The following is a 14203-nucleotide window of genomic DNA, read 5'->3' as shown; positions in this document are numbered from 1 at the left end:
TTAATAATAAAATGTTAGGAAATACAATTTTTAAAATGGTGAAATACTCATTTCTATCAAAAAAAGAACTTCTAATACCATATACTTCTAAATGGAAATCCATGATGCTTTCAGAAGAAGTGTCAGGTACTATAGTGGACTATGAAAATAGTTTAACTCGGCAAGTTTTCACTTTCATTTTCATTTCTTCACTTATTCTGGACAGCAGGATCTTGTTTTTGTTTTTTAATGAGGAATCGACTCTGTTGGTTCTGGTGGGGTTAATGGGTTAATCTTCCCTTACTATCATGCAAACCTTCAGAGAAACAACCTACCTAACCACAGCAGCAGATTCTCTCTCATCATGATGCTGGATTTGGGGGTGTGCATGTAACCCAGGATGGGCCAATCAGAGCCTTGGTAGGGAACTATGATGTTCTAATAGCAGAAAGGCAATTTTTATTCCTGATTGGACTGACAATTGTGAGAATAAGGAAAGTCTAGAGCTGGTAGCCATCTATATTACCACGTGGTGAGAATCTACCTAATAACAAGGCCAATACAGAGCAAAGCAGAATCGAGACTTTTAATCTCTAACAAAGATTCTTGATGCCAATTCATATACAACACCCTAGTTATAGGTAAATTATATACTGTTTCCCATGGGATAGGTGGGACCTGGGATAACTTTAGCCTCTGTAGCAACAACATCTGGCCAAAGAAGTATCCTCAGTTTACTACTCTGATCTATAAATATAGTAATTTCATGTTTTTCTATGTATCATGACTGGAAAAGATCTGGAAGTAGTGTCATACATGGTCTAGCACTTGTACCAAAATAATTTAATACAAGCATTATATCTGTAGCATATGATAGACAACTCTGTTAAGTATTATTAACCCTATGTTTTTAAAATTTCTTTTAATGTTTATTTGAGAGAAAGCACAAGTGGGGATGGGACAGAGAGAAGGCCAAGCAGTCTCCATACTGCCAGCGCAGAGCCTGATGAGGGGCCTGATCCCACACACTGTGAGATCAAAGGGATGCTGGGGTGGCTCAGTTGGTTAAGCGTCCAACTTCGGCTTAGGTCACGAACTCACTGTTCATGGGTTCGAGTCCTGCATCAGGCTCTGTAATGATAGTGTGGAGCCTGCTTGGGATTCTCTCCCCCCTCTCTGCCCCTCCCCTGCTCATGTGCTCTCTCTCAAAAATAAATGATTAAAAACTAATATTAAAAAAAACAACTCAGGAGATCAGACCTGAGCCAAAATCAAGAGTCAGAGACTTAACTGAATGAGCCACCCAGGTACCCCCAAATTTTTTTAAATTATCTTTACACTCATCGTAGGGCTCAGACTCATGACCCCAAGATAAAGAGTCCCATGCTCTTCAGACTAAGCCAGCCAGGCGCCCCTTAATCCTATCTTTATAGAATGGAAAAACTGAACTGCTAAATCCATACTAGTAGAACATACAAAACAGAACAATTCTGCAGCTATTCCAATGGTTACGGTTTTTTGCTGCCATCTTTTGTGGTTAGTTTAAGTGTTAGAAAATCTTTATTCATATATTCTATTTTTTTTCAGAAGGAAAAAAGCAGAAGGTAGAAAGGAAAGAAAGACCAAATAATGAAACTATCAAATTAATACAACACAATAAAGAAGTCATTAAAGGCCACTAAAGAGATTGTTTCCTTCAGATCATGAACAAATGGGATAGGATCTAGAAAACAACTACATTCTTTCAAAAGTCTCATTTTGTCTATGTAAATTCACAGTTCCACATGAAGTTTTTTTTTTTTTTTTAATGTTTATTTTTGAGGGAGAGAGAGAATGTGTGTGCAAGCTGAGGAGGGGCAGAGAGAGAGAGGGAGACACAGAATCTGAAGCAGGCTCTGTGTTGTCAGCGCAGAGCCCCAGTGTGGGCTCAAACTGAAAAACCATGAGAACATGAACTGAGCCAAAGTCGGATGCTTAACCGACTGAGCCAGACACCCCTGAAATTTTGGTTTTTAGATGTAACATGGAGTTGCGCTTGTCCATTTAGACAATCTGTGGCATTCAGACGTCAATTTCTTGGATTGGCAAGAGACTCTGAGGACCCATCCCCAGACTCCCTTCCTTCCTCCCTCTATGCTCTTCTCTACTGTAGGTTTAGAGGAATAGGTAGGTCTGGTTGTCCAAATTCAGAACTATAAATTTTTAACATGTGTTACAATAAAAACAGACCTATCCAAGTAATAATTTGGGATAAAAATGAGGAACAGCGTTCTTGTTTTCAATTATTGGTCAGTTCTCACGACCATCACCTTTCCCGGATTTATAGATACTCAAAGAAATAATGTGCTCCCTCCATCCCCACTTTAAAAGCCAGGACAAAGGACTATGGTAGGAGTTTTTCAACACGGGATCTAGACCAAACCTTAAAAGTTCTAAAAGGAGAGACATGCAGACAAAAGGACAGGCAAAACCATTCCATTTTCTATAGTCTTCAAGTTCATACTTCTGATCTTTTAGGTTGTTTTACAATCTTTGTCAGATTCGACTAATAAATTAAAAATACTGTTTAAAAAATACTGTTTGAATAAAAATAAGCTTGAAAAAAAGGCTTTTAAATAATAAAAACACCAAAATAAAATGAAAACCAATTAAACACACACACACACAAACTACTAGCAAACAGCAAATTAGTAAGTTGTGAAGTTCTAGAGCTCAGACATGTTATAAAAACAAGAAAACTAAAGTAGTACTTGAGATAAATGAGAATTAGACATCTATGACCCAATGAACAATATTGTATTTGTCCCTTTTCAACATATAGACAATGGTCAAGGAGTTGGGTCTGACCCCCATTTTATAAAGTAAGTTCTACGCCCAACAGAAGACTTGAACTCACAACCCTGAGATCAAGAGCCACATGCTCTACAAACTGGACCAGCGAGGCATCCACTACCCCCTCACTTTTTTGACCTTTCTTTGTTAGCTACTATGTCACCACAAGTACAACTTTAGGAGGGAAGGCAGAAAACTGGCCCTAGTACGACAAATTAAGACCTGGCTCATGGATCTGCCTGCAAACTACAGAGGAAAAGTTTGGAATTTTGCAGGATTAAAGATTGGCATTTTTCTTCAAGTATACACACATACCCTCTAGGCAGTATGAGGTAGAAGGGGTTCATTCTTAAAAGCCTAAACTTACCTTGACTCTTAAAACACATACACATGGGGCGCCGGGGTGGCTCAGTCAGTTAAGTGTCCGACTTCGGCTCAGGTCATGATCCCACAGTTCATGAGTTTGAGCCCTACATGGGGTTCTGTGCTGATAGCTCAGAGCTTGGAGCCTGCTTCGGATTGTGTGTCTCCCTCTCTCTCTGACCCTCCCCCACTCATGCTCTTTCTCTCAAAAATAAGCAAACATTAAGAAAAATTAAGACACATACACAGAGAAACAATGACTGATTGAGATTCTTAGGTTTTACAGATAATGGCCTAATTTGATGAAAATTGATAGGCAACTTTGGAGAAGGGAAGCCCAGTGCCTGACTCTTCTAGTTAACCTACATCCCTTTAATCTCACATTTATAGCATTTCAAAAGATGAACCCATAACACCAGAAGATGGCCCTTAGTTAAAACTCAGTCCTGGGGGCGCCTGGGTGGCTCAGTCGGTTAAGCAGCCGACTTCGGCTCAGGTCATAATTTCGAGGTCCGTGGGTTCAAGCCCTGCATTGGGCTCTGTGCTGACAGCTCAGAGCCTGGAGCCTGTTTCAGATTCTGTGTCTTCCTCTTTCTCTGACCCTCCCCTGTTCATGCTCTCTCTCTGTCTCAAAAATAAATAAATGTTTAAAAAAACAAACAAACAAACAAACAAAAAAACCTCAGTCCTGGGACGCCTGGGTGGCTCAGTCAGTTAAGTGTCTGACTTCAGCTCAGGTCATGATCTGGCAGCTTGTGAGTTCAAGCCCTGCATCGGCTTCCGTGCTGACAGCTCAGAGCCTGGGGCCTGCTTGAGATTCTGTGTCTCCCTCTCTCTTTTTACCCCTCCCCCACTCACACTCCATCTCTCTCTCTCTCTCTCTCTCTCTCTTAAAAATAAACACTAAGGGGCGCCTGGGTGGCGCAGTCGGTTAAGCGTCCGACTTCAGCCAGGTCACGATCTCGCGGTCCGGGAGTTCGAGCCCCGCGTCAGGCTCTGGGCTGATGGCTCGGAGCCTGGAGCCTGTTTCCGATTCTGTGTCTCCCTCTCTCTCTGCCCCTCCCCCGTTCATGCTCTGTCTCTCTCTGTCCCAAAAATAAATAAACGTTGAAAAAAAAAATTTAAAAATAAACACTAAAATAAAAATTAAAAAACAGTCCTTATTACATATTTTCAAGACGTAAGTGGGATTTGAAAAGGACATCATGGCAGATAAATCTGTTATGAGTGGGAAAATGTGATAGCTTAGACGGTTACATATTACAAATAGCTTCTGTTTATGTCTCTAAAGCAACTAACAAATCTAATAAATGCTTCCTCCTGTGCAATCCTGGAACTGCTGCTGACTGATACATCCCTGCAAAAACACATGGTAGGAATGAGGGTCTCAGACTAAATACACAAAAACACAAAGAACATTTTTAAAAGGACATTTTTAAAATACACAATATATATCATATGCACAATCTGAAACTACCAAGTTGAGTGCAGTGGAACCCAATGTACAAATATCAAGGAAGCAATAAATGAAATCATCCTGGCCCCAAATGGGACTGTCAGGAGCCCTAGGAACAGCAATGCTACAGCCATTTCCCCTCACCTTGCCTACTTTGTCATCTAATGTTTGGGACAGTCCTTAGCTCCCTTCCCTTTCAGCAGGTCATTGAGAAGATTAAACAGGAAAACATCTTATCCTATTCCTGACAGATGCTTCTCCATGATGTAGTAGCAAAGAAAACACTATGCAACCATCCTTCAAAAGAAACCAAACCTCCACCAAGGTGACTTTCCTTATCTAAGAGCCTGCAGCAGGTATAGCAGATAGTTCTGGGGATGGTGCTTCAGAGAAAGCAGTTGTGAACTCTACTGTTTGACAGCCAACCCCAACCAAAAGCACTCACTTGGTTCCGGACAGAGCATGGATTGAAGAATATTTTGTTTCTTACACCAAGAAGAAGAAGCATTGTATGGACTCCTAATTGCTGACATGTGGCAACATCAGGGGTCCCTACCCTCCCAACTCCATTCTTCGCTCATGCCTACTCCTTAAATCTTCCCAATTCCATAAGGAACTCTAATCTGCCTGAACTTAATCCTATGCACCTGGGTGTAATAGGATGTTCTCTTCTTCCAGAAAGTGCTGGCTTTCCTCTATGCCTCTATGAGGAGGCAAACTACTGAGCCTTTAGTGGACACAAGTTGGCTGATGCTCTGGATCCCTATAATTGTAGTGATCTTTTTCCTACTTTCCCCTCTACTTTTACTACTCACTAGGTCTTGTGATATATATTGAGTTAGACTCTTCAAGGTAACTGGGATGCTTTATTCCTCTTCAGGTTGCAAAAGCTTTCCATGTTTAAGTTTTCTAAATATGTTCAATGAGGTGCTGAATGAAAGACTAGTACAGGTAGTCGTGAATAAGTCCAAACATATGTAAACATGGGACCGCTTTCAGATAACACTGCCATATAGCAATCAAGACCCTAAAACAGCTGGAGCTGAACCTTATGCCACCTCCACTGCTGTCTTGCTTTGGCCACCCATAAACTGGATATGGAGTGCAGAACCCTTAGTTGCACAACTGCTAACTCTAGAGAGTTTAGCAGCAAAGGAATATAAAAGAAAATCCTGAGCACCTCATATTTTGCCTCTTGATATTTCAGTGCGATACACTGACCTGTGAGAAATATGTACAATTGCTAGCTGAAGAACCCCCTTGCCTCACAATAAGTAAGAAAGAAACAAAGGAAAAGGAAAAAAGTATTTCACACCCACTCATTAGGTAGAGCTTTCCTGACATTACAGAGTTCTGGGCACCATCAGGTGTTCCAGGCAGATGAGGTTCCAATAATGTATGGAACCTACATCTCCCCTAGAAATTCACAAACACCAAAGCCTCTGTTCATTTTCTCACCCCCAAGATCATCACATTGAAGGAACGTCTATGATTATATGAGGCTAAGAGACAAAAAAAAAAAAGTCTGAGAAGGTAACTAAAGATTACAATCCATGGGCTCCTGGCTGACTCAGTCAATAGAGCATGTGATTCTTGATCTTGGGATTGTGGGTTTGAGCCCCACTTTGGGTGTAGAGATTGATTAAAAATAAAATCTTGAAAAGATGTTCCAATGCAAATACCTTTTTGAGCTGTGTATGAAGATCAAAGGGGCAATCAAGAAAACTAGTCCTGGTTATAAAGCCTCTAAACAAAAAAGCATAAAAGCAGAGAAGGCAGTCTCTGAGATGAAGTCTAAGAAATGCTTCTAAATTGGGGCTCAAGTGACCTGAGGGCCTAGAGAGAGACAAAATGATGCTGCTCCCCAAAGTAACAACAGTAGTTTTTAAGAGGAAGATTAGTATGAAAGGAGTTTCCTGTCCCCAAAGGACTGAATCAAATGAAAAACAGGTCTACCTTGAAAGAAAAAAGGTTCACAATATTTTAAACTGAGACAAGGTGAATAATATATTGTGTACTTATGCAGGAGAAGGTAAAATATCTTGAATTCCAGTGGGTAATGGCAATATCCATTAAGGTAGTACTAAAATGAAATGAAAAAAATCGTTTGGGGCTTTATATTATGAAGAATGGGGATGCCTGTTTTCTCAAAGGGGGACAAGATGTAAGCATGTGATTCAACATTCAACCTCCAAAAGTAAGAATCACTTAGTACCATACAGCTAACACTTCTTTTTGACTAGGGTTACTACTAGCCCTGAAAAACAAGCACCAAAATAATACCAAAAGGACAACCCTGCATTTTTTGTTCAATTTTTCAACAAGTCTTCCAACATATTTACTTAACCCTTTTAAATATACTGTCAGTTTAATTACAAATGATGTGTTTCTTTTGAAAGCCTAACAGTCTCTTAAACAATTATGTAGAATGAAAGAGCTGAGAAATATGGTAGCCAAACATTTCCCCAGCAACAATAAATATAGCAGAATAATGTCCACAATATCATAATCCTTTGAGGAGAGAAAGTATGATCCTGAAATCTTATGCCCAAACTGTCACTTGAAGTATAACTGCAAAACACATATATGCACACCCATACACATAGCATGTAACATTTTGAACATGTAAGAATTCAGGGAATACAGGGGGCTCTAAGGAGCATTTTCCTGGAGAAATTACTAATGGACTAATTCAGCCAATTAATAGATCAAAGGAAGTAAAATAATGGACAGCAAACAGTGAATTCATTTAATGGCAGGAATAAATTTTAAAAACCAGGATCATGTTACAAAACAGTACAGACTATAAATCTTATAACCTTCTGATGATAAATATGTTCAAAAGTTATAAAGAAAAGGGGGAGAGAGGATGGGAGGTAAAATAAGTATACTGATTTCCTTTTCTTTTACTTGGATCTAAGTGTCAATATACCAGTTGAGGCTGAAAATAAGAGGTAAGTATAGGTTAAAGGAACAAATAATCAGCTAGAACTGTTGTATGGTGGTAAGGGATAGGAGGGATGAAGAAGTAAGAAGTACATGAATTCTGCTAATGATCATAAAAGATCCTATGTAAAGCAGTAGACTTTAATATACTCATGCACCTGGGGGTATATCAAGTATCACATCATTTCTCCTTTCCAGCGTTCCTTTTCACAATTGCCCTTTACAAAAGAAGTGCACACTTTCCACATATCCAAATATTCCTAGGGTGCAATGCCCAGTAGTAATGAAATGTAAGGGGTATAAAACAAAGAGAAATTTACAAATAAAGCCAACTGTTTTTCCTTTCACATAAATAATTTTGTTAGAAGTGTAGAGTGATGTTAATACAAGCATTTTGGTATGTGACGGAGTACAATAAATTCATATGTATAGACTAGGGCTGCTGGAATTATATTTTCATTAAAATGAACTTACTAATTGCATCTCTGATTATTGTTAAGAAATGAATCATCCCTGGGGACCTGGGTGCTCAGTTGGTTAGGTGTCCAGACCCTTGATTTTGACTGAGGTCATGATCTCATGGTTTGTGAGATCGAGACCTACACTAAGACTGCTTAGGATGCTAGCACTCTCTTCCCTCTCTCTCTCTACTCACCCCCCCCTCCCGCCCCACTGGTGCTCACTCCCTCTCTCTCGCAATTAAAAAAAAAGAAAGAAAGAAGCGGCGGGGGGGGGGGGGGGGCACCTGCGTGGCTCAGTTGGTTAAGTGGCTGACTTTGGCTCAGGTCATGATCTCACGGTTCATGAGTTCAAGCCCAGCGTCAGACTCTGTGCTGAAGAGCTCAGAGCCTGGAGCCTGCTTCAGAGTCTGTGTCTCTCTGTGTCTCTCTGCCCCTCCCTGCTCATGCTCTGTTTCTCTCTCAAAATAAATAAACATTAAAAAAATTTAAAAGAGAAATTCATCATGCTTGAAGGAAAGTCCTATTAAAGTAAAGCATAAAGTACAAGGAGTATGTATTGATTCCTTATTTCATAGACATAAACTTATGGCAGGGCTCTGTGCCTGATCAATATGAGAATTAGAATTCAGAAGCATGATGGTTTCAAAGTTAGGTATATCAACATATTTATTTAATTAAAAAAGGGAGTCACTTCTTTTCTGATTTAAAAAATTACAGGCAAGATGTGGTGCACTCCAAGGTATATCTATCTTCTCAATGTATGTTGTTTTGAACAAGGTACCTAAAGGAATGAGTAATGAGCATAATCAACAGTAATTTGATATGCTTGAACACTCTTTGGTATATACACTTTCCAGAAAGTGGGAAGGAAACTTGATAAAAACTTGTAAGAAATTCTTGTGTAGGGGCACCTGGGTGGCTCAGTCGGTTGAGCGTCTGATTTTGGCTGAGGTTGTGATCTTGCAGTTTGCAAGTTTAAGCCCCATACTGGGTTTGCTGCTGTCAGCGTTAAGCCCACTTTAGACCCTCTGTCCCCCTCTCTCTGTCCTTGCCCTGCCTGCTCTCTCTCTCTCAAAAAAATAAAACCTTTCGGGGCGCCTGGGTGGCGCAGTCGGTTAAGCGTCCGACTTCAGCCAGGTCACGATCTCGCGGTCCGTGAGTTTGAGCCCCGCGGCAGGCTCTGGGCTGATGGCTCAGAGCCTGGAGCCTGTTTCCGATTCTGTGTCTCCCTCTCTCTCTGCCCCTCCCCCGTTCATGCTCTGTCTCTCTCTGTCCCAAAAATAAATAAACGTTGGGAAAAAAAAAATTAAAAAAAAAAAAATAAAACCTTTAAAAAATTTTTAATAAAGAAATCCTTGTATAAGTCAAGAAGTCTTTTTTTTTTTCTTTTAACCAAAGTAGAGTTCCTTATTGAGCTACTAGATTTTAGAATGATTAAAAATGACTAACAAAATGAATAAATAAATGGGGGGAGGGGAAAGATCAATCTCCTATGCAGAAGAATTTGAAATAATTTATACAGATATCTCACCCCCATGGAAGTATAATTTCTCATTCCTTACATGTGGGCTGCGCCTAAGACTTCCTTCCTTCAAAAGAGTATAGAATGGAAAGGGGAAAAACAAGTAACTTTATAGTGGAAAAATCTAAAAACAGAGTCTCAGCTAGGTGATGAACATTAACATCAATAGTAATAGGTCATGTTAATATTAGGTACCTTTATTACAAGGTAACAAAAATATATTTTACCTCTGTGGTCTTCATAACCCTACTCTAATAATCAGGAAAACATCAGAAAAATCCCAACTGGGGGACATTTTTATAAAATACCTGATTGGTACTCCTCAAAATTGTCAAGGTCATCAAAAACAAGAAAAGTTTGAGACTGTCACAGTTGCCTAAGGAGACATGCCTATTAAATATAACATGGTATCATGCATGAAATTCTAGAGCAAAGAACAACATAAGGTAAAAACTAAGGAAATGTGAAAGAGTATGGACTTTAGTTAACAATAATGTATTAAAAGTGGTTCTCTAACTGTAATGAATGAACCACATTAATATCAGATGTTAATAATAAAACTGGCAGGTGCAGGTATATATGAGAACTATCTGTACTACCTTCACAATTTTCAAAAATCTAAACTATTCTAAAATTTTAAGTCATTTAAAGAGAAAACATCAATAACAAAACCACAATGAGATACCATGTCCACCCACCAGGATGACTATAAAAAAAAAAACAAAGATAATAACAAGTCCTAATGAACACGTGGAGAAATAAATTTTCACATAATGTTTGTAGGAATGTACTATTTACTGCAGTCATGTTGGAAAACAGTCTGGCAATTCCTCAAAAAACTAAACGTTGAGTTATCATATAACCCAGCAATTCCATTCCCAGGTAATAATTTTATTTCCCAAGGAAATAAAAACATGTATATGTAAAAACTTGTACATAATGTGTATAGCAGTATTCATAATAGCCAAAAAATGGAAACCTAGAGGTCCATCAACTGATCAATGGATACACAAAGTGTGGTATAAACATTCAATGGAATATCATTCAGCCATAAAAAGGTATGAAGTGCTGATATATGCTACAACGAGGATGAACCTTGAAAACATACTAAATTAAAGAAGCCAATCACCATATACTGAATTACTATTCTTATAAAATATCCAGAATAGGTAAATCTATATAGACAGAAAGTAGACTGGTGGTTTCCTAGGGTTTCAGGAAAAAGGGGGAGGTGGGGGTTGAGTGATAATGGAGTGTAAATGTGAAGACGAATGAATTTCTTTAGAGGTGATAAAAATGTTCTAAAATTGGGGTGCCTGGGTGGCTCAGTCGGTTAGGCATCTAACTTTGGCTCAGGTCATGATCTCATGGTTCATGAGTTCAAGCCCTGTGTTGGGTCTCTGCTGACAGTTCAGAGTGTGGAGCCTGCTTCGGATTCTGTGTCTCCCTCTCTGTCCCTCCCCTGCTTGTGCTCTTTCTCTCGAAAATAAATAAAACATTAAAAAAAATTTTTTTAATGTTCTAAAATTGTGGGGATACTTATACAACTTTGTACTATATTACACTTAAATTGGGAGAACTGTAGGGTAATGGAAATTATATCACAATAAAACTGTTTTGTTTTTCTAAAGACTGACAACAGATCACTCCGTGGTTTTTGCCAAATAACTCAGAATTAAAAGGATTTAGTTTCACTGCCATATAAAATTTTATTCCATTATCATATGTAAATATGGTCTCTTAATCACTGCATCTAATATATGTTTATGTTACATGTTTATTGTCACATGTGTATATATGCACATACACACATATATATGCTTGTCTATACACAGGTATATATATTCTTGGGTGTGTATATTAGCATATATATTATTCATATATCATATATAAAATTGAAGCTACATTTCTTTTTTTATTAAAGAAATTTTTTTTCACATTTATTTATTTTTGACACAATGCGAGAAACAGAGTGCAAGCAGTGGAGGGGCACACAGAGAGAGACACAGAATCTGAAGTGGGCTCCAGGCTCTGAGCTGTCAGCCCAGAGCCCAACGCGGGGCTTTAACTCACGAACTGTGAGATCATGACCTGAGCTGAAGTCGGACGCTTAAATGACTGAGCCACTCAGGCTCCCCAAAGCTGTATTTCTGTCTCACTCTAGCAAAGTAATAATTATTCATAGATACATGGACTAATGAAAACAAATATCCATCTACCTGATTTAAAAAAGCATTTCTAATAATTAGCAAATGTACATAGTAAATTGGAAGTGTATACTTACGTTGTTTTTAATCAACTGTATATTAATAAAGTAATTCAATATAGAAATAAGTTTAACTACAGCCTTGTCACAAATAATTAAAATATATTTATATATAGATTTTTATTGCAGAAAAATATAATGATAAATAATGTAAACATAACAATTACAAGTTAAAACTCAGGGTTCTTTTAAGGGTTAGGTGACCAATTCCCACACATATAGACCACTATAAACAAACAGATGGTTAATATCTACTTATATAGTTCAACAGATGGAATCAAAAGAAATATACAAGCCTTTCAAATCATTAAGAACCATCTACACAGTTAATACAACAAACAAAAAACCCAGGTAAATGAAAGCTTTTTTTTTTTTAAATGTTTATTTGAGGGAGAGGGAGAGGGGGAGGGAGGAAGGGAGGGAGGGAGGAGACAGACAGACAGACACAGAATCTGCAGCAGGCTCCAGGCTAGGAGCTGTCAGCACAGAGCCCAACATGGGGCCGTGAGATCATGACCTGAGCCAAAGTTGGACACTTAACTGGCTGAGCCATCCAGGAGCCCCAGAAGCCCTTTTTAAAGTAGTACAACATAAAGTCATTTGAAGTTTGTAAAGACTTATGTGATAGATTTCTCTGCAAAATATAGTAAGAACCCTAGAATAAGGAAGCAACTCATCTAAACATGGGCATCACAAGATCCAAAGATGCAGGATGGAACTTAAATAATGTTAAGAGGAAGAAGTCACACTAGAAAAATTCTTTCAAGATGAACATAAAGAAATGAGTAAAATATGCATTATTGCTCTGTAAATGGGACTCTTCAAAATGATGCATACATGTTACTTAAAGCTCTAGCAAAAAACAAAAACAACAAAGTACAGAAAGGATTCTTTTGTACTTGTTAAAAGATAATATCCAATCTTAAGAGCCATCTAAAAACCAGATTATTCCTTATGTAGCCCCTTACCTGACATTCTGAGTAGGATTCCACCTTTCGGAGGGCAGTTCTCCACTCTGTGGGTCATCTACAGGCGGATGAAGAATCGAAATGCATACATCTCCATTCTATGAGACACAAACATCACATTTAGAAAGTACTCAAAAATATGATATAAAAAAAGGGACATCAGTTCTGCTAAATTTTCTTTTATTCGTAGAAAACTTGTTTTCTCATCATAAGGGGAGAAAACAATTCTTTTTCTTCATGTTTGCAATCAATCTTAAAGAATTATTAAGTACTTTTTTGGGGCACCTGGGTGGCTCAGTTAGTTAAGTGTCTGACTTCGGCTCAGATCACGGTCTCAACATTTGTGGGTTCGGGGCCCCGTGTCGGACTCTGTGCTGATAGCTCAGAGCCTGGGGCCTGCTTTGGATTCCGTGTCTTCTTCTTTCTCTGCCCCTCCCTCACTCACGCTCTTAATCGCTCTCTATCTCTCAAAAATAAACACTAAAAAAAAGTTTTAAAGAAAGAATTAAGTAGTTTTTATATTACAAATATTCATTCTGACTAATCTCCCAGATATATCTTAGTTTAAAAAGTAGCACTACTTATTTACTTGTTTGTTTATTTATTTTTATTGTCAATTTGGCTAATATACAGTGTGTACAGTGTGCTCTTGGTTTTGGGGGTAGATTCCCGTGGTTCATCACTTACATACAACACCCAGTGCTCATCCCAACAAATGCCCTCCTTAATGCCCATCACCTAGTTTCCCTTCTCTCCCACCCTCCCCATCAACCCTGTTTGTTCTCTGTATTTAAGAGTCTCTTATGGTTTGCCTTGTAGCACCATCTTTCTAAAAAAACTCATTTAAAAATAGACAAACATGATGAACTGAGATCCAAGAGTCCTGAGAAGCAACAAAGTATCTTTATTTTCAGATACATCTGAACCTAAAGTACATAAAAAGAAACAAACAAATCCCCCTCAAATTTGCCTTGCTTAAAATCTGCCTAGAGAGATGCTAAAATCACCTGTAACATCAATCAATGGTTTTAATAATTATGGTTTATATAAACTAAAAATATGCCTCCCAACAATATAATTTTAACTCCCTCAGGATATGGATAAAACTCATCACTATGGTTATAATATTTTGGTTCATAAATTTAAATTATAGGACCTAATTCACATGTACATTTAAGTCAAACACATACGTATTGCCTACCATATGCATCATAGACTGTTTTTCAATAGAAAAGACAAGGCTGAGTAAGATATAGTCACCAATCTCAGTCTAAAATGAAAGATAAAATTCAAAATTTTAAACAGAAATATAACTATAGAAAGTGTAAAAATCTTACACATACAACCCAAATTTAGACACACACATAAAATACACAACCACATCAAGGTAACAGAGTATTTTTAAAAGGA

The 14203-nt window shown here is 38.2% G+C and overlaps 1 protein-coding gene across 2 annotated transcripts in view; it reads right to left on the bottom strand.

Moving 5' to 3' along the window:
• Positions 1 to 14203, bottom strand: part of UBE2R2 (ubiquitin conjugating enzyme E2 R2) — a 118596-nt gene that overhangs the window by 7607 nt on the left and 96786 nt on the right. For both annotated transcript variants that reach the window (XM_030292717.1, XM_030292716.1), the window contains exon 3: positions 12794 to 12891. In XM_030292717.1, coding sequence (XP_030148577.1) covers positions 12794 to 12891 — 98 coding nt within the window. The remainder of the gene's footprint in view (positions 1 to 12793; positions 12892 to 14203) is intronic.

Source organism: Lynx canadensis, chromosome D4 (assembly GCF_007474595.2).
Source record: "Lynx canadensis isolate LIC74 chromosome D4, mLynCan4.pri.v2, whole genome shotgun sequence".
In the NCBI taxonomy this organism is placed as follows: domain Eukaryota; kingdom Metazoa; phylum Chordata; class Mammalia; order Carnivora; family Felidae; genus Lynx; species Lynx canadensis.
Note: the sequence above shows the minus strand (reverse complement) of the source record. Positions and strands in the feature narration are given on the sequence as shown.